This window comes from Oryzias melastigma, linkage group LG24, assembly GCF_002922805.2.
Source record: "Oryzias melastigma strain HK-1 linkage group LG24, ASM292280v2, whole genome shotgun sequence".
NCBI classification, from domain to species: Eukaryota; Metazoa; Chordata; class Actinopteri; order Beloniformes; family Adrianichthyidae; genus Oryzias; species Oryzias melastigma.
In genome coordinates this window covers 9,762,678-9,783,981 of record NC_050535.1, presented here as the reverse complement: position 1 = coordinate 9,783,981, position 21,304 = coordinate 9,762,678, and the positions used below count along the sequence as shown (strand labels likewise).

The 21,304-nt window shown below is 39.1% G+C and overlaps 1 protein-coding gene across 1 annotated transcript in view; it reads right to left on the bottom strand.

Moving 5' to 3' along the window:
- The window catches only part of LOC112158202 (protein tyrosine phosphatase non-receptor type 14), a gene marked incomplete in the record, with an annotated part of 32,493 nt that extends 12,892 nt beyond the window's left edge, over window positions 1–19,601 (bottom strand). Inside the window, 3 exon segments of the mRNA XM_024291446.2 lie at window positions 6,448–6,623; window positions 8,374–8,772; window positions 19,079–19,601. Coding sequence (XP_024147214.1) covers window positions 6,448–6,623; window positions 8,374–8,547 — 350 coding nt within the window.
- Between the last annotated feature and the right edge of the window lie 1,703 nt (window positions 19,602–21,304).

Sequence of the window (21,304 nt, the reverse complement as noted above, 5' to 3'; positions counted from 1 at the left end):
CTGATTCATGGTGCAGAAAAAAAAAACACAACCGGATAAATTAACTAAGGCCAAAACAAAGTAAAACCGTCAAACAACAAAACAAGAAGCACAGAAAAATGAATAATTTAATTTGTTTTTCCTCTAAAGTACACATTTTATTTCTATTTCCAGGCTTTTTTTGCTTTGTTCTGAAGTATATTCAAATAAGATTCATTTTTATGGAGATCAAAATCTTTTGGAATATTTATAAGTTTAATTTTTCATATAAAATGACATAAAAGTAAAGAAATTTGAGTAATTTATTGAGTTATTTAAGGTTTAAATTGATTTATTCTAGGAATAATATTCCTATTTGTGTTAAAAACCTACATTTTTAAAGGTTTAAAAATGTAGTTTTAGTGTGCGGCCTGTGACCTAAGGTGTGTTTTGAATTTTTGGTCTTTGAGTTTGATGTAAAATCTACAGTCTGCCACAAGCCCTTTCCATTCTGATGCATCCGTTTGAGGAATAGCTTTCCTCTGGAAACTTGGGAAATGGGAAACTTTCCTTTGGCTGGATAACTCCAATACTGCTCCCCATTTTTGTTGCACCGGTAATGTTAGATGTAGGGTTGAGTGTAAACAAAGTTCACAACTTAGAGGTAAATTTCTGATGAATTACCACCACTCTGCAGAAACTAGGTCGTAGAAAATTACTTTTTTGTTTTGTCAAAAACTGCATAATCATTAGGACTTTAACTGATGGACTGCAACACGCTCCAGTTTCTGCTCCATGTCAGCAGCCAATCTGGAGAGAATGAATACTGTTGAGGAATGAGTGAGTCACCTTTACTTAAAATACCGACGACTCATTTCTCTAAAGTTTACCAGTTGGAGCTAAACAGAATGATCGCAAAGGTCTGTGATTTTTCAGGAAGCTGACACATTAGGCACTGGATATCATCTCTGGTAGGACTGAGACGACAGAGAAGCGTAAAAGTTGCAGTCCAAATGTGGGGCAAACTGGGAGTCTTTTCTCTGCGGTTTCGGTTGGAAGTGTAAGCCGATACAGTGACAGTGTTGAGGCTATTCGCAGCCCTTCAGAAAACTGTGGTCAGAGTCCCCAAACCAACCCGAAATGCGGCGCGCTCCTCCGGTTTCTGAGCTCCTTTTGTTCCCGTTTCTAATTGGATGTTTGGAGAAGGAGCGCGGCCACACAGGAAGAAAGGCAGAACTGTCGGGGTGACCAGGCTCAGCTGCATGAAAACGCCATTTCCTGTTTGCCGCCATGGCAACCACAGACTGAGGCTTTCCAATGTGAGCCCAGAACACCTTTTATGATGTGCACACACAACCAAAGGTCCCTGTGGAAACTATACTTACATGCTTACTCATTCCTCTGTCGTCATGTCCTTTTTTAACTTTCACTTTATTTGTAAAACTTTTCCTTCTGCATGCAGCTTTTCCTTAAATATTTCATATTTTCCTCAAACGTCTCCGTGTTCTTTTCTTTTTTAAACTCCTCTGAATGGCCTATAATCGGACCCCGCCCTCCCCCCCTCACCCTGTCATTACGCCTGTTGGCTTAGAGGCCATTTAATTCCCGTGGCAACCCTCTAATTAGCCAACCCCAAACACAGAGGCTGCAACAAGGGGCGTGGCCTCATGTGGTCAGGAAAGGGGGGAAGGAGGCGGAGCCCAGCAAGACACCAAACCTTAAAAAAAAAAAAAGAAAATTATCCTGTGACCTTTGTTTTCACAAACTTTCGATATTTTCCCAGCAACCTCAGCGTGGGACCTGAGATGTTGAGGTTGGCAGAGCTTGGTCTTCAGTTTTGGCGCAAACAAAACGATGGTGTTTACACACGTGCGATGCCAGCGGTGGCGAGGCGGACGTTAAAGCAGCTAAAATAACTATAAACAAACCAGGGAGGGAGGGTGTGCATGTGCAAGTCAGCGAACAGCTCCCCGACATCCCACTGCTCACATCTACGTGTAATTCTAAGATACTTGACATCATATTTGTTTACAAGAGCTGAATTTTTTGGGTACATTCATAGTTTTATTTTCCATTAAAAACACACAAAACAAAGCTTGTTATGTTTGAAAAAAAAGTCTCAGATTTTACATTTTATTGGCCTATAATTAGTGTACAGGTGTGCAAACACGTTCCAAAGCTAAGAGGAATTTAAGGATTTCGGGAGTTTTAAGACGTGAAGAACACCAGGACTTTCAGGGTCAGTTTTAAAGCTTTTTAAGCACATTTCTACTTACAAATTTGCTCTGATTTGTGTATTTTCAGACTCAAATATTGTAACAGTTGAACACTTGGTTTCCTATTAATACAAGTTTTGTTTTGTATATTTTACCTGAACTTTTCAGCTTCTTATTTGATTACTCTAGTATAAAGATACATTTTATGTACTTTATAAATCATTTTTTTTTAATTATTTTTCTCATTTTTTTCTATAGTTGAGTGTTGGTCCATATACTACCTTAGGAAAAATAATATATATATATATGTATGTATTATTGCAGGGGTCTGCAACCATCAGACCTTAAAGAGCCATTCTAGTTGATATGTCACTGACCACAACACAGTAGGAGCCAAAAAGTCTTATGTTAGCTGCTATTGTGATAAATATCAATAATTTTTTTTCAAAAATAAAAGATAATCATAAAGACACAAAAAGACAATTCTTTTTCTCAATTTGATTGTAGTTTAAATTTGAAAACCATTTAAAATCCAGTGATACGAGTATTTTTATTAAATATAAAAGCAGGATGTTGTTGGACATTTTTGTTTGCACCCACTCAGGTTCATGACTCATATTTAACTTTAGTGAATTTTCACGGCGCTTTGCACAAAGGCGCTCTCACAGTGTGCGGCGTGTCAGGATGACATCAGAATACTCCAACAGCTGGTGAAAACGGATCCTAAGACGCACAGAAGAGATTCCAGTTCCTCCGGGGAGTTTCTGGTGACCGTCGTTCTGGCAGTCCCGGACACAAAGAGGCCTTTCTGTGCACGGCCGCTCGCAGACCCGCTGCCAGATGTCCGAGCGGCCTGCGCAGCACGCCTGCCAGCATATGCAGGCACCAGCGTGAGCATGTGTGAACATATGGTTGCCCCCCGCCTCAATGCTCACTACCTCTGTAGCACGGTGACCCCCCCTTTAGCCCCATGGCAGGTCCAGACGGCCTTTTCCACTTTGAAATGTGTTGAATCAGCAAGAGGCATAAAGTACAGCTGTGTGTGTGTGTTGGTGATAACTAGCTGAACAAAGCTGGGATTTCAAGGCTGATGCTGCTGGTAGCTTTGGGGCCAAAAAGGCCAGCTGGCCCCTCCACGGTCAGCAGGTCCCTCTGAGCTTCCTCACTTTCTCTAAGACATTTTTTTTCTCTTCTTCAAATGAATGTCCCACCGGGAGCAGAAGGGCCCGACCACACACGCTGCAAAACAACCCCATTTCCAGTCCCTTTTAGGGAAACAAATGTCATTTATAGGGTTAAAAAATATTAATCCATTTCCAATTGATCTTTACTTCAAAATATCAGCGTTGATTCAGCATATTAGGAATTATTTTTTTTGTTTGTTCAAAAAAGCTATCAGTTTGTCTTTAGCTCAATAAATCGGAATTTTACAATTAAAATGACAATTTTATTCCTTTTATGTCACTAGTTATGTGGAAACAGGTTTTCATAAGTTTCTTAAAAGTCAAGTAAACAAATTTCTCGACTAAAAACAAGGTGAAAAGATTAAAAATTAAAATCAGGTTTCCCATCTTCCTCATCTCTGAATGAAGGAAAATTCACCTAAGTAAACAGATATTTTCTTGAACAGAAACTTAAACTAAGACAAAGCATACGAATCTGAGTCTGCTACACATCGCAATGCTAACATTAGTTCAGTAACACAAGAAAGTGACTTAATTTATAAAAAGTTTTAAATTTGAAAACACAAACAGATATTGGTTTAGATTCAATTTAAAAGTTGATTTTTTGTATGTTCTTAAATGTATTTTATATTTTATATATTTTATATTAAAAAGCTTTTTAACCAATTGTATTAAAAGACGTTTACTGGTATTAGTGCCAGTATTGATATTAAAGCTTTTTCCTGCATTGGTTGAACAGTTATTTAGTTTATTATCAACAATTTTACTTGTTTACAACATGTATGTGTATTAAAAAGCATTAAGAAGCTTTAGGCAGCTTTAGTTATTATTTTAGGCCCCGTTTTACATTGTTTGATAAGTGCATTTAAAGCAGTGGTCCCCAAACTACGGCCCACGGGCCGAATCCGGCCCGCCTCCCAATTTGGCCCGGCCCCCTGAACACTATCTGTTTTTTTACCAGAGTTTTTTTTTTCTTTTTTTCTCGCCAATCTGGCCATGCAATCCAGACCCACACAGAATTTGACTTTTATTCCACTCTTCTGCAGTCTTTTCTCTTATCTAGGTGTGTGTGGCTTTCTGGAAAACTTTAAATGTTTGAGTTTAGAGACATCCTGCAATTTTACACTTTTTTCGTTAGCCTAAAAACTGACCCACATCAGAGAAGAAATCAGCTATGTAGCCCTCACAAGAAAAAGTTTGAGGACCCCTAATTTAAAGGAAAGCACAGATAGGACTCCTCATTCTTTTCAAAATAAAACGAAGAAATAGGGGAAAGGAAAGTCAAAGGAATTGATGAACCTCAAGAGTGTGAGTTCAAGTATCGGGTTACGTTTCAGTCAAACACCGAGCTTCAAAGATCTGACCACATCAAAACAACACATTCAGAGCTCAGCCTCTCTACATACCAGCAATTGAATTAAGCTGAAATGTGTACTTTTTATTTAATTTTGAAAAACTGCAATAAAACACAAACAATTGGGGTAGTTCTGAAAAGTGTCAAAAATGTGACAAATACACTTTTTTTTTTAGATTTTCCAGGAAAGTTTTGAACTTTTTCACAAAGTTGTAAAAATCTGTTTCAACTTGTTCCGCAGAGTAACGGGACTTTTAGAAAAGTCGCCTCAGGGAGCATGTTTGCTCTGACAAAGCATCATATTGTAGGCAAGTCTTCTGACACGGCTGCAGCTGGCTTCTGAGAGGATTTTTTTTCTGGGAGGGAGGGGTGAAGTGTGTGCGCATATGTTTTGTGAACCAGACATCCTCCTCCCCCTTTTTACCCCCAGCACTTCTGGTGCGAGGAATGTGTGGTCCGCCTCCTACGCTGGACGGCTGTGCCAACATTCCAGACAAACAGAGGAGGAGAAAGAAGAGGAGGTGGGAGACAGAGAGTAAAAAATGGGTAGAAATGTGCTCCTAGTAATTAAACAGGGGGGGTGACATGATGTTAAAGAGGTGGCCATTGTTTCTTTAACTGCCCCCATCATGGCTACCACATACACGCATCCTCAAATCATAAAAGCCTGCAGAGAATTCCTGGAATACCGCAGTTTAACTAGACTAGATCCTGATGTTTCTTTGACAGACAGATAGTCACACAGGTCTTCAAAGGTCTAGTCCAGTCAACTATTATCAGACAGTCTGGTCCAAAATGGATAAATATTTGCAACGTTCAAGTAAAAAATTTTCCTTCAAGAAATAACTTGGGAGTTTGTTCAAACAAACTCCAACAAAAAGCTAGGACCGGCAACCGGCCTTTCCCACATCCAGAGAAGCAGAAGTGACAAATTCTGCAGCTCAGTGCGAGATAAACCTGTAGAGCCTATTTGAGAGTCAAATGACCAAAAACAGATATCAAAACTGAGAAAAACCTCCGTTTTCTTCTACTTGTCTGGTGATTGGGGAAAGAAGAGAAGTTCACCCGGCAACAAGGGGATAACCTATACAGGATGTCCTAGCTCTATGGCATAACCTCCTCCTGGTTGAACGCACCCTTAGTTTCTCCCTACAAATGTGTGATATCCAAACCAATTCAACTAGCTCCTTTACATGTGAAAGAGAAGGAATTCTAGTCGAAATTCCATCTGGAAGCTAAGGTTTGTAACCTCTCTCAAAGCTAGGGGTAGGCAACTCCAGGCCTCAAGGGCCGCATTCCTGCATGTCTTCCAACATACCCTTCTCTGGCATGTTCTAATTGGCTGGATACACCTGAACCAAGTAATCAGTCATGAGTAGGGCCTGGAAATCATGGAGACACAGCAACCCTCAAGGCCTAGAGTTGCCCATCCTTGCTCTAAGCAGTTATGGAAATGAAGCTAAACCGCCTTCATCAGTGATCCATATCCCACAACTCATAACCCCAGGCCTTTACACACAGATAGATCCCTCTCACGGCTTTTGATGGTACACAGATTATCTTAAATTCAGGTAAACTGAGTACATGAACTAACAGATGCTTGTGTGGATATTTTGACAAATCACCAATAGAAAAAGATAATAAAAATGACAAAAGTGAGGAGATACTCATTTTGTATTACCCCTAAAGACAGTTCTCTGAGAAGTACACACATCAAAAAGCCTGTCTTCTTTACCTGGTGGCTTCCTGCTCCAGCCGGGACACATTGGGAACGAAGAACATGACCCCGAAAAAGAGCAAAGGTTCATTGCCAAACTTGTCCAGTTGCTTCTTGAGGGGTTTCTCAAGTTCCACCCAGCGCTGGGCCGGGGCCTGGGTCTTCCCGTGGAACCACAGTCCAAAGTAGTGCGTCTACAGAGGAAACAAGTATGGAAGGTAAGGGTTATTATGATTGAGAGAATGAAAAGGAAGGGGGAGAAAACAGAGCAGAATTGTTTCAATTCGTCCAACACCTAATAGACAAATAAAATACGGAAAATCCAACAAGAAAAATCCAAAGATGTTGATGTACAAAAATATGATGTATTTGAGTAAGGCCTCTCAGGTAAACTGAAGTTCTCTTGTTGGGCCAACCAAGTTCAGCTGAGTGTTTGCAAATGCCTATACAAAGAGGACCAAGTGAGTTAGCATTACAGTGGATTGTTCTCAAGACATTACTCCAGCCAAAGCCAAACATCTATGTTATTGGTAAAATATATGAGAAGTACTGGAGGGTGAGGTACAGAAGTCATGGAGTAACCTCATGATTTCCTGATTGAGGCAAGTTTAAAAGAAATAAAACGTACCACATTCTGTCAATTCACCAAGTAAATACTAGGGGGCTTGTTATACAAAATAGTCAGTCGTCATTCACTTTGATGTGAACTAATCCTACTTTCCAATCGAAAAGCTTTCAGCCTGGTTCTCAAGACCTTTCTTTAAACCTCCAAGATGATTTGTGGAGAAATAGGTAAACGTTGTGTACTTATCTACTGCTTTTCTACTTTGATTAAAGCCCAAGGCGTTTTTACAGTAACAAGCCCCATTCACCCTTGCTTACATACATTCAACTGGAGCTCCGCTGCTGTGCAAGGTGCCAACGTCCCCAGGAGCAATGCGGGGTTTACCATCTTGTCCAAGGACACTTTGACACCAGCATGTGACCTTCCAATCAGAGATTGACTCCTCTACCTCTGCACAATAAGTGCTCCAAATTTACTTAAATGTACCTTTGAGATAAAAATGTATCTAACCTTCATCTTCACGAACAGTTATGTTATTTGTGTTTTCCAACTTCTGACAACAAACTATTGATTCTTTCAATAATTTTCTCATTTGGGAGAAGCGTAAGGTTGCAATATCATCACAACTTTGTCCAGTTCAGTCACAGCATTTACTCATCTCAAAATCCAGTTGAGGCTTTTCACTATTAAAGTCCAACAACTTCTGCAACAGGACTTGGAGTTCTTCCACAATAAAAGACAAAATATTTTGACCATAAGTTGTTATCACCACTTTAGACCAAGAACCAGCCTTTTATGGGCTAAATCAAATTCACTTTTACAGAATACATCCACTAATGTTGTGGTGTCACACCACCTTATTTATTAGATCACCAACACCTGATAAATACCACAACACTGTCCGAGGGTGCATTCCTTCACCATTCTCTTTGTTGTGTTGTTGGAAGCTCCAAAAGGTGCAGACACACACATTCATCGAACTCCCTCGAACTTCCGGCTAACAACCATGCACACATTCCTCCTGTGATCTCTGCCTTTCACAATTGTACCCTAAACTGTACGGAGCATTGTTGCTTTATCTGGTTGAAGAAAAAAAAACTGAGCTATGATGTTAAAACAAACTTTGAGCAAAGTTTTAACAAAGTTTTTATAGCTGGAAAATAAGAAGAGAGAAGCAGTCATGCTTCATTAGAGACAAACAAAGAAGCTGTAGGAGACAGACAACAGAGGTCAGAGAGGTTTGCACGGGTGTGGGGTTTGATGAGTGACATTCTCCCAGGAAAACAACTCAAACGTGTGTTCAAATCAAATGGTGACAAAATCTGAGGATTCTTAAAATTGAACATCTAAAGTATCATCCGGTAGCTAAAAGGACTCACCTCCCGCAGTTCCAGTCTTTGGGCTACCGCCTCCAGACATTCCTGCCCTGTGCTCTCCACTGACAGGGTGCATTCAATCACATTGTTGTCCAGCAGGCGGATCCGTGTAACAAAATAGTTCTTGCTCAGGACATTGTAGCGCCGTGTGCGCCGCAGCTTCAACCCAAATGGCATGGCTGGTCAAGGTGGGGTCACGACTGAGTCAAGGGTCAAAAGTCACTCGAGATCAAGCGAGCGGAGAGCGGAGTGGGCGGGCTCTACGACCTGGCTGCTGGCCTCCTCACTCTCGCGCGACGCCAGCCACACCACCGGGCGGAGAGATGCACCCAGGCAAGGTGCTGGCCCATTCCCGAGGCTGTCCGGAGAAGAGGACGATGACGAGGAACGGATCACCAGGTCCTGTTTAAACAACAACAAAAGAAGAACCATAAGTCTCAACGACAAACTTCCTCAATCCCACCATCTGAGCAACCCCCAGAAGCAAAAGCCAGACAGACAAAACCAAAGAAATGTAAGCAGAAAGTTCAAACTACAGTTTCCAACCCCATGAGGCCCAACTCCCAAGCAGTGCTGGAAGACAGAGGCAGACATGTAAGGTTTTGGATGAATAGACATCAAACAACAGAGCACAGACTTCTAGTTGAACCCAGCAGCTAGCTTTCAGGAACTAAAGAGGGCTTTTAAGCCTCACATTTCAGTGAGAAGCCTTCAGTTCTTCTTTTTTCATATGTCCTCACCCTCTATCATGCAACGAACATCAAGAATCAATGTAAAGAGACTCAAACTCAAAGGAAAAAGTGTTCAAGGGAAACATCACACATGAGTTCTTTTGTGTAGTTTTTGACACCCAAAATAATAAACTATGTTTATTAGTTCTCTAAAACGCTGCATTTATGGATTGAAAAAATGAAAATGTGTAAATCAACACTAAAGACAAGGTATGATAATTATGTTAAAGAATCAGAAGTATGTCCCATTAAGTCTTCAGCTTGCAGGAGAAAAGAGGTGTGAGATAAGCAGAAGAAAGGGAGAAGGTGGAGGAGGAGCAAAGATGGGCTGGATATGTTGCTTCTTGTCCCAAACTCTTGCAACGTGCTCCAGAGACTCAGCTTGGATCAGAGCCCAGATTCCTCTCCAACCCTGACTGGAAAAACAAGAGCACACCTGACACAAGAATGCACCACAAAGAGGGATTGTGTACGAGAGCATTTGTGTCCATTAAGCCTGATTGAGTGGGAGAAAAAGACATAGCTTGAATGAAAGCTGTCATTAAGTCACAATCCGATCCAAACTTGCTCCACTCTTGTTTGTTTGAGAAGCTGCGGCGCTCTAGGAGCCCAAGCACATTCCTCACCTCTGAATCCGTCTGGGAAGACTCCCCCTACCAACGAGTCGCGTAATTCCCGGGAGTTTTATGGGAACGTTCAAGACAACACATGAAAAAGCTGCACCAGGTGAGTAATTTCCTGATTAATCAGCTTAACTTTGGGATGTGTTGCCCCAGTCACCACATATATGAACTTTGTGACCCCTCCCCTTTGACACGGGCTTAAAAGATCGCAGGTTAGCGGTAAAATGTTCCCAGAATTCCTTTCCATATTTAAAAAAAAAACCCAAGTGGTGAGAGGTGGATAAACACACAAAATAAATGTGAATAGATTGAGCGAGGCACATTACAAACAAATATACGGCTCCCTCACTCACACCAGGTTCTTCTAGAGGTTAGCCAAACAAGCAGATGGCATTTGGTGCAACTTTAAACCAGCAATCAGTGGCTTGGTTTGGGGGTGTGCGGTTCACTCAAGCAGACACAGACAATAGTTTGGGATCCCTTCTTGATGAGAAAAAAAATAAAAATAAAACACAACTGCAATGTTGCACAACAGTTTTTTTTCCCCCCAGTGTTTATTTTCAGAGCGCAAAAACAATCTTGCAAATTTGCACGCTGTAATTTTGTGGCGACCCAAAAAGGAGAACGAAGAGAGAGTATGGGTTATTTTTCCAGGGCAGCTAGATTTCTCTTAAAATAAATGCACATCTTTTGTTGTTTTTACGTTCCCCCCAAAGTGACACAGCAAACCACATTTAAGAACACACAAAAAAACAAGGTTCTCAACATGACCTTTACCCTTTTGGTCGTTATCTGACATGGGATATACTAAATCTTTATAAAAATTCTGATATTTGTACAAAAAGTTAAGTCTGAAAATTTTATTTTGACTTTGCCTGAATTTTTAATGACTGAAAAATAACCCATTACAAATGATGACACTTCCACCCCTGTGCTTTGGACTGAGTTACAGGACATTTGAGCCTCGTTTCCACTGAGTGGTATGGTCCATTACGGTAAGGAGTGGTACGGTACAGTACAGTTAATTCTGGTGAGCGTTTCCACTTAGTTAAGCCTCGCTTCTACAGAGCAGTTTATTTTCATGGCACATGTATTGGTGTAGACCGCTTGCATGCCACTGGTTCACCCTGTATCAAACCGTCACCATGGATGGCAAGGAACGTTTGCAGTTCCTCCAAAGACCAGGCCTTGTTGTTGTTTAACGTCAGCTTAAATGAGCGCTATATTGGTGCTTTCTAATTTCGTCATCACTTTCTGCCAATCAATGGGTGGCTACAGCGGCTGTTCCATTCCATTTTTCAATGAACCATACCAAGAGATATGGGTAGGTACTGTTTATCGAGTCCATTTTACAATGGAAATACTCAAAATATCGAACCGTACTGTACCAGACCACTCAGTAGAAAAAAAGCTTTGGTTACTTAAGGGTCCAAATAACCTTTGTGCTATCCTATACATGTTTTTCAAATCAAGTCAAACTTTATTCATAAAAAAAATTACATTACATTTAGTTTACATTAAAAGAGGGGTCATCAATGATTTTTGATTTTCATTGGCAGACATGAATCCTGTCCACATTTGTCATGGGATGGATAACAGGTCAATGTAAGGGTGGGTCATCTGGACCCCATAAGATAGCACAGAGGTTAACTTGGAAACAAATCCTTTTTTAAATCACTTCTGCTTTAAAGAAGTTTTAACATATTTTATGTCTTAAACTGAATACATTTTAAATTTATACTTGTAACTTTCACTGTAAAAACTACATAGAAATCATTTTTCAAGAAAACCACAATTAAATGGCTTTAAAAAATTTAAATTCTTTTTAATCTATAGGTTTTATGATATATTTTTGCATTTCACAAGATAGAATTGATTCAAATCAATTAATTAACGTATTAAACTCAGCTTTATTGATGGTTCAATAATTGCATTTGTTATAATGACCAAACCCATAGTGTGGATGCAACTGTTTCATAGTAGAGCCCTTGACTTCAATGCTTTGGAGAACCCCATCAGAGATCAAACCAGGTCATTTCTACAGTACCATATTCTGAGCCACTTCTGCAACCAGCTCTTAGACAATTCACATAATCGTTCCCCAATGAAAAAGAATAGGAAGAACCAAAGTGGCCAAACTTTGGGCTCAAAGGTACTCAAATACGGCATAGATTGGATGATCTGAGTAGGCCCTAAATGTAAGCTATTTGTTTCTCTGCAAGCCTTCAATAAAAACTTGAATGTTGTTACGTTATTACTGAGCTTTGCAGTCTGATCTTGTAGTGAACATACTGATATGTCAAACTCTTTTCCTGTAAAATGAAGAAATTTGATCAGACGCTTCTTGTCCTGAATTCCTTTCAGTATTTGTTTTAATTCCCGTTGCAAACCACCTGATTTACAAATGTTTTTCAAAGAAGATTACAAATGATTTTATACTCCCATTATGTATTTCTGAAGCTTGACAGGTGTGCATCTGTAACTAAAGTAGGTGGGGTTAAGCAAGCAGTCATGCGTTAAAAGCTGACAAAGGGTTATAAAATGAGCTAATAAAAGATGTTGACACAGGTTTCTCCCTCAGGGTGCAATGTTTTGCCGTTAGTCACCTTTCTACCCTTTCAGGTGCAGACGCTGCTAACAGGGGCAGAATCAACCAAACAAAAACATGCTGGAAAAAACAGGTGGCGGAACTGTCAAAAACAGATGAAACTGAATAAAAGTTTGGGTATAATTTATTTTCTAATCCATCATTTTGCAGTGATGTACACTGTACACATGAGCTTCCTGACAGACCTCCTGTTGTGTGTTTGTCCTCCCTGCTCTTTTGTCAGGGCAGCGCTTCAGTCGCTGCGCGCCATTCACCGCCGCACAATGGCGGGAACAAAACAGCACTTTGTCACCTACTGCTAAGACCATTAGACGCGGGCCGCCGAGAGCCGAGGAAGCAAGTGTAGCATGCTTAACTCAATCAATCTGATCTCTGGTGCTCGTCTACGTCTGAAACACTGATGCTCCACTCCACTCTTTTTACACAACTGCTCCAGCTAAACAAACAGTTTAAGAGCTTCACATCTCATAAGAACCTTTCCTTGATGATGCTCTTTTTATCGTTTGGTCTATGAACCCAAACCAGACCTAAAGCCCTATTTTTCTTCTACTTATTTATTAATTAACAAAGACATTGCTATATTGCTGGAGATCAATTAGAAAAACAATGATCAATCAAGTTGAAAATGCTCCAAAGCTGGTATCACATGTTGCTTTGATATGAGGGTCAACTCAGCCAAAACGACTCACAACCAACGCCAAAACCCCCATCAAGAGTACCGATTATGTTTCAAGAACATGTTTCATGTACACCTTATCCTGCCTTTTTGAGGAATTTTTGGAGGATCAATGCTGAATGACATACCAACTGTTGAGACAGATCCAGCCAAACAGACAGACACTCTGTCTGTCTGTTTGGCTGGATCTGTCTCAACAGTCTAAATCAATCCTAACACTAAATATGCTCCACAGTTGATGTAGCTAACCTTAAACTACTGACGTTGCCCTGATGTAATTATCTTAATTTAAGGAATAGAAATGTAAAATTATTACTTGTAGTACAACATTTTATTTATCAATCTACAGATATACACTACAATACCAAAAGTATTGGCTAACCCATCTTTGAATCCTTCTGGATACCAAAACATTTTGGACAATTCCATGCTCCCATGGACAAAGTTTGGAGCCCTTTCCTCTTCCAACATGGCAAGCAAGGTCCATAGAGACATGGAGGACAGAGTCTGGTGTGGATGAACTAGACGGGCAAAAACAGTCCTGACCTGAACCCCATGAGTCCCATGCTTTTGGAAGAATGGTCAAAAATTGCTATAAAAACCCTCCTTAACCTTGTGGACAGGCTTCCAAGAAGATTTGAAGCTGTCACAGTTGCAAAAGGTGGACCAGCACCAAACTGAACTCTATGGGTTAGGAATAGGATGATACTTCAATTCATATGCGAGTCAAGAAAGGTGAGCCAATTCTTTTGGTAAATCAGTAATACTATGTCTTTGACAAGCATTGAAACCAACTGAATTGGAATTATTTGTAAAATTCAGTGCCAACAATAGTTCAATAATTCAAGTAGCTACCAGTAGTGCTGCCACAAACAAATATTTTAATAGTTGACAAATCACCATTTTTTTCCGATTAGTGTTCTAATCAGGTCCTGCCCAAACTGGATGTAAAGCACACATCTTAACCATCAATAGCTTTAAACTAACTAAAAACTAGTATATAGCATTACCTGCGATAATGCTAGTGTGAATGCTGTAAGCTGAATTTGGTTGCTGAAGATGCTAACATTAATAACTGAAATGGCTGAAGCTGAAAGCCAGCTAAAATATTAGTTAAGTGACAAATTAGTCTAAAAACTAAAAAAACAAAGTTAGCCAAACAGCTGGCTTGCAGCTGAAACATTAGCTAAACGTCAAAATAGACTGAAAAACAAAAAAGCCTAAATTAGCCAAAATAGCTAGCATGCAGCTGAAATATTAGCTAAACTCCAAAATAGCCTGAAAAACCTTAATAAATGCCAAAATAGTCCAAAAAGCTAGTAGAATCCGTTATAACTTTCCAATTTACTACACTCCGACTCCATATAATATAAAGTAACAACTAATCGACTATTAAATTAGTTGTCAACTATTTTAATAGTCTATTAATCAACTAATCGTGGCAGCCCAAGCTTCCAGGCACATTGGTGCTCACGACAGCTTGCAACGCTTTCACCAAAGGATGACGAATATAACGTTTTATAGTCTCTTTAAATGAAAATAAAAGATCAATACTTGGTGAAAACCCATCGAGAATCAATCACAGGACTAAATATCGTAATACATCGCAATATTGATATTTTGGCACACCCCTAATTTCTTAGTTTAGTGTTATAATCAAACGAACACCACACAGAAGACCCGTAAAGTACCAGTGACCCCCTCACACTCTGCTCATTAAGACTTCCTTGACCTACATCACTTCATATGAACTTTTGCTGGTTTCCCCATGTACTGCCCTAAACCGAGCTAAAAACAAAAGAATTTGAAAATACTATTACAGCCAGATTTGACCTGGTATTCCTAAAACCTTCTTAGGACTTTGATCCTCTTGTGCTCCACTTGCTCACGGCTCAGGTCAGCATCGAGATGTTTTGGGGAAACACAGCTTTGCAGCTCTCAGGCATACCAGGGCTCTTTCAGCTAAAGTCTGTCTGGACTACAGCAGACCAGGCGTCAGATATACTCAGAAAACTCAAATCTACAGTGTATTCATGTGCTACAAACATACATATAGTGTTATTCATGACAGCAAAATCAATTTCAGAGTTTATTTCATTTATTAAATCACATGTAAGAATTGTTATGGAAAGCACAGCATCTAATCTTTTTTCGTCATGACTTTGTGGAGTTTATTGCTTAAAAAAAAATACCTTTCCAGTGACAAAATATCATCTCCAAACATACCTTTTTGTTCACAAAGGCCCAGACATGTTGCTGCTGCGCACACAAGCATGCCGTCTGCTGCTGCTGCGCACAAACACCAGCAGCTGCAAACAGATGGCAGGAGCCAGACAGTGTTTCTAACAGGCGCATCTGCTTTCTCACTTTCCAGTGAACCCCCCCAGCCTTCCCTTTATTTTTCTCATCCTGAAGACAAAGCTACACACATTCTACGAGAAAAAAACAGGGAAGCTGAAAGAGAAGAGGAAGGTTTTTCTTTAATTAAACGCTTTATATGGAACACTGAAAGACTTCAAATAAACAAAGTGGCAATAATTGTTTATTGTAAGGTCATGTTTTACCATAAAACTTAAATGTGTGAGACAAAAAGGTGGTTTATACTGACAAATTCCTTCTTAAATAAAAAAAAATACACTTACTTGGGAAATTTTGATTTAAATAAACCAAAATATATTAAAACAAAAATGTACCTATTTAAAATCATTATTTAAGAAGAAATTGGTTCATATAATCCTTGGATCTTAAAAAAGGCTGTGCTGTTGGTTTTAACAGTAAAGTTGCCTTTCTTTGTTTTAACCCCTTAATAGGCATCATGTACGTAAATATCTATCAAACCAAAGAAAAGTCACTTTTTTTCATAGGTGAAACTTATATTGTAACCATAAAATAATAATAACTTAGGTTTTTTTGCATTGTTTGTTGTATTTATTGCTATAAAATGTTGCTTTATCCACACTTGTTGACTGAATGATTAAATATATCAAAAATATACAATCAAAAAACTGATTTTAAATCAAATATTTAAAAAAATGAAACCATCATGTTTGGATATTTTGGAAATAGCTCTGACAAAACATCAATATCCATTGGGTTAAAGCAATATTTGCTCTAAATGTCAAATGTCTTTTTTGGCAGCAAAATGTGACCTGATAGACAAAGTTAGGGACCATCTAAATTTAAAGTGTTTTCTTTCCACTGATTTTCCAAAGCTGCAGCTCTGCAGACAGAATCAGCGATTTCCGTGTGATCGAGTTTCCTCGAAATACACACAAAAAAACTGCTGATTCCCAGCAGCTCAGTGAGAAAAGCTCCAGATAAGCTGTAGAGATCAGAGCAGAGGGGATGCGTCACTGGGAACTCTCCTGCCTTATCGTGTTGGTCCAGTTGGTCAGGAGGGGAGTAAACGCGGATGGTCGCACTGATTGCGGCAGCTTTCCACGGTCCTGCAGTAGGGAAGCGGGACCCTTCATTGTCAGCCAAACCACGCTCCTCTTCACATTTTCCATACCCCCCCTCTAACCCCTCAATAAAAACCACATCGCACTCAAAAACCGTGCACATGTGTGCGCTCAAGCGCCAAAAAGCCCGTTTCTCACGGCTGGGGCCCCCAGGCAAGCCCACTCTTACTTCACAGGCCCGTCCGTGAAAGCAGAACCTCTTTAACATCTCAGCCAAAAGAAAACCATCCCTGCATCGAGTCAAAACAAGCTCATGTGGGCCACATCACGGGAGGGGTCACGTGTTTGTGATCCAGGCTGATTGGGGAGAAGGTCTGCTGTGCTGCAAGAGACATAGCCGGCGGTGACTGACAATTCGCGTGAAGCACCTGGTGCAGGAGGGGAGAGGTGAACAGGTCGCTACATGCCCCCTGCTCTGTTATTGTGCAGCAGGTCGACGACGGGAGAGCACAAAGCCTACGACAAAAGGCCCAGATGCCCGTTCAAGTAAACACCTGAAAGCATCCTCCATGTTTCACTGTACACTGATAATTTACGATTTATGGGTAACTTTAGGATTAATGAAGAAGCAAGAAGGTCCTGGTTCAAATCCCTACTAGGACCTCTTTGTGCATTGGTTTTCTCCAACTCTGGCTTCCTTGCACAGTCCAAAAACAGGCTTCATAGATTAATTGGCGACTCTACTGTCCCTTTGGTTTGAATACAAGTGTGTGTTTGTTTGTCTGAGCATCCTGTCCAGGGTGTACCCAACCATTGCACATGACACAGTAGCTGGATTGGGTCTTGCAACCACAGGTATTTAAAAAAGAAAAGTGATTGGATCAGATTAATATATTTTGAAATTGGAAGAAAACTAAAAAATAAAAAACTTCTTGTGTTTTTTAAGCAACTATGTGGTCTAATCTGGTCTGATTTCTGTCTAAATTCATTTTAAAGTAATTACCATGCGACCTACAGAAAATATTCAAATACATGCACGACCTGCAATAGGTTTTTTTGTCAACTCGTTTACAAAAAGCTCAGAGTTCTGTACTTGTGAGGAGCTAAAATTTGCCCAAATGACTCAGTCCTGGAAAATTTGACCAGTAATACCTGTTAAATGTGCAAAACGAATGCAGAAATTGGTCAAAACTTAATTTCCTTAATTCTATCCATTGGTTTTAACCAATGCAATTTAAATACATATACATACATGGATCTAGTATATCTAGTATATCTACAAGTGGATGCATCAGAATGGACCTTGTTGCTTGCCGTATTAGCTTCTACGTCACATGTTAGAGCTTTTTCTAATGGCTTCACAACAATTTTAATAAAGATATACTCCGAAGTGCAATTTTACATGAGAAAATGATACAAAAACATGTTAAAAACACAAAAAATACTTAATAAACATACTTAAAAAGTCTTAATTTCCACAAAGCAGAAGACAATCAACAGATTTGGAGAAACTGAAGACATCTCTGTGTGACAGACAACATCCCTAAAGATTATGAGTGATGTTACCAAATGATTCGAGAAACCCAAAAGGTTTGTGGGTAAGACGCCAACTAAAGCTGCAGAAAGGAAGCCGTAGTAACAAGAAGCAGTGTGTCATTAGGTCAAGATTCATTTCAAATGACCCGTTTTGAAGTGGAACAGTGTTCTGAGCTCAGACGGTCATAATGTTGGTAATCACTGACACCATGAGATCTGTCAGATGCGGGGGGAATAAATGCATCCCCATTTAGAGCATTTCTTCAACAGTGGCTGAAGTGCTTCTGTGGTCATAACAGTGACCTGTTTTCTTCTGCTCGCCACAAGCGTTCAACCAAAATGACATTTATGTTTGCACCACACTGTAATCAAACGGCCTGCGTCCTTAAATAACAATTGGCAGCACCGGCCTGTTTAACGCCGGGCGGCAGCATCCAGTAAACACCTATTGTGGTGCTTGACCTTCAGTGAAAACTTCAGCAGCTTCCCTCGGCTGCAGCCGAACAACACCACCTCCTCCTCCATGGAGTCTGTGGAGCAGGAAGTGGAGAGGCGCTAATGCTCAACAACTTTTGGTCCTTTAAATTCTCCACATGGGTGTACTCCCAAGTCACCATGTAATTTAAACAGCGTGCCTTTGAGCTCATAAAGATAACCAGATGTGAACGTGCTCCAACTATCCTTTATTTTCCATTTCAGAGCACATAGCAACCCCACCACCACCTCCACCTCCTCCTCCCTGCCTGCCTGTTTGAAGTGGCAGTCCAAAGAAATGCATGTCCAAACACATCTTCTACACAAACATGAATGCCAGGGTGTGAGAGACCAACAGAAAAACATCAGATCCACATGTGCCAGACACACCTGAGTGTGTTCACTGTCTTACCCTGACTGGAACAGATCTCTGGCTTCCATAAGGATTCATTAGGTAAAATTTAAAACCTTAAAAGACGCCTTAAATCCATCAGTTTTCTCCCATTTCACTTTTTTTTTAGTACAAACTGATGTTAATCTATGTTAGCATCTCTCTTCCATGTGATTTTGTAATTTAATTAAGATTTCATACTAAAAAAAAAAAAAAAAAAAAGTTAAGAACACAAATTTCCTATTTTTTTCCAAGGACTCAAACTCACCTTTTTTCTCTTTGCGCTACATTCCAAATCTTCTTCTCGGTCTGGAAGCGATTCGCTGCGGAGTGGATTTAATCCTCAGGAAATCTTTTTAAAGTAGTTTAATTTAATTCCAACTGAGCAGCGCAGATCTCGACAGTCTTCTCAAACAAACAAACAAAATAAAGATTGAGAGAAAACGCCACCAAAGCTGCCGCGCGTCCACAAACAGATGCTCTTTCTGGACTCCTTTTGTTCCCACGCTCTCATGGCGCACAGAAACTGCGCAAAACTTTGGGGAAAGTTGTGCAGATTAGCCAAAGATGTGCTCTTCTTCTCTCGCTGCAACTCTTCGTGTGTTTATAGTAGCGGTCCCTGCAGTCCAATGGAGGCGTTCAGGGCGGGCGGGGAAGAAAGAGCACGCTGCGTTCAAAACCCGAGGAAAATAATCGGATTTTTTACAAGTTTTTCGAACTTCTGCTGATTTTAGTCAAGATTTTTTTTCTATTTAGAAAAAAATGTTTCATAACAGTTATGGCTTATCATTATTATTTAAAAAAAAAAAGTTTTTTTTTGTTTTTGCATTTTTTTTGGTTTAAGTGCGTTTTGTTATTTTGTTTATTTATTTTTACTTTCTACTACTTATTTTTTGTCTTTGTTGTCATTTTTGTGATTGCTTTCTTTATTTGTATCTTTTTTTCTTATTTCAATTCACTTTTTTGGAGTAATTTTGCACTCAGTAATTTTAATTTATAATTTAAATAACGTTGTATATTCACATAATAGCCAATCAGAGCACTTAAGCAACCATTTAACTATAATTCAAGGACAAAATATTTAGCATTCAAATTTAACATTTACAAAAAAGTACAAAAGTATATGTGCTACTTGCTTTAAATTTAATATTTTGACAGCTGTTTTCAGTCTCAAACAGAGAAAAAATTAAATAAATTATCTTCTCCTGAATAAACTCACAGCATTAAAGTTGCTATGAGTACGTGAACGCCTCATGGGGTCCAGACGCCTTCGTAGCCCCGCCCACTCGCTCTGACATCAGAGCGGAGAAATCCCAGGAATGCGGGAATTCTGGGAGAAGTCCTCTTCGTTTAATGGTTTTCCAGGGGCCGCGGGAAACTCACGCACAAAGCAGCCCCCCGCACCCCCTCCCATCCGTTTTTCAAGTCCCGCCTTGACTGCAAAAGATGCTTTGAAGGGGTCAAGTCAAATTATAAATTATAAAACATGTTTTTAAAATTGTGTTCCTTATAAGTCAAATAATATTACAATGAATTAATGAATGAATGCCTTTATTGTCATTGTAGATGCTACAATGAAATTTAGGTACAGCTCACACCGTTGTGGACAAAAAAATATACAACACACAAACAGGAAAAAGTAATAAAATACAAAATAAATAGAAGGAAGACACCTAACTCAGATATGAAATAAGATATGAAAGAAGCTTTAAGCATATGTTTACATTTGCTTCATTGAACTTTTTAAATTTGATTTTTTATACTCTAAAAACTTTCCAAATAACCATAATAAAAAAGATATTAAAAAAATGTATTTTAATGATTTAAATATTTTTTTTTAATAATTTTCACAATAATTATAGAAACTGGCAAAAATTAAAGATGTTAAAATTTAATTCTTTATTTAATTCTTAACGCATTTTTTAATATAAAACACAAAAATTTCTTGTTTGATTTCTGCTTTTCATCACTAAAGTTTATTAGCATGTTTAACTTATTTTAACCCAAATAGATGTGAAAAATCTGAAGATTCTCCTATTTGTGGACAAGCTGCAGCCTCTTGTGGTTGACGCAGCAAATGACAGCTATAAAAATAGCTGTCATAGTTTTTGGATTCAAAAGCAATAAAAAAAAAATATTTAAAAAATGTTCCAATCACATAAAATTCTCAAACACAATGATTCTTTTAACCTGATCCATCTGCAGAGGGAGTTAAAAGAGGCTGTTTCAAAAAACCCTTAAAGACTGTGAGGAGATAATAAGATAAAAACAATTTTTTTGAATCACAAACTTTGTTAAAAATTAAAAAAAAAACGATACAGTTGTAAAATTAAACAAATCTACAAAAAGGATTAAGTTCTGGTCAACAATTCCACTTGTTGATGATGACAATTTAGACAGTCTATAAATCATTCCAAATTTTATTTTTAGCAATACAAAATAAAGTTTTGAAACAGTTTCATTTTAAAAGAATAATAATAATGAAAGTTAGAAG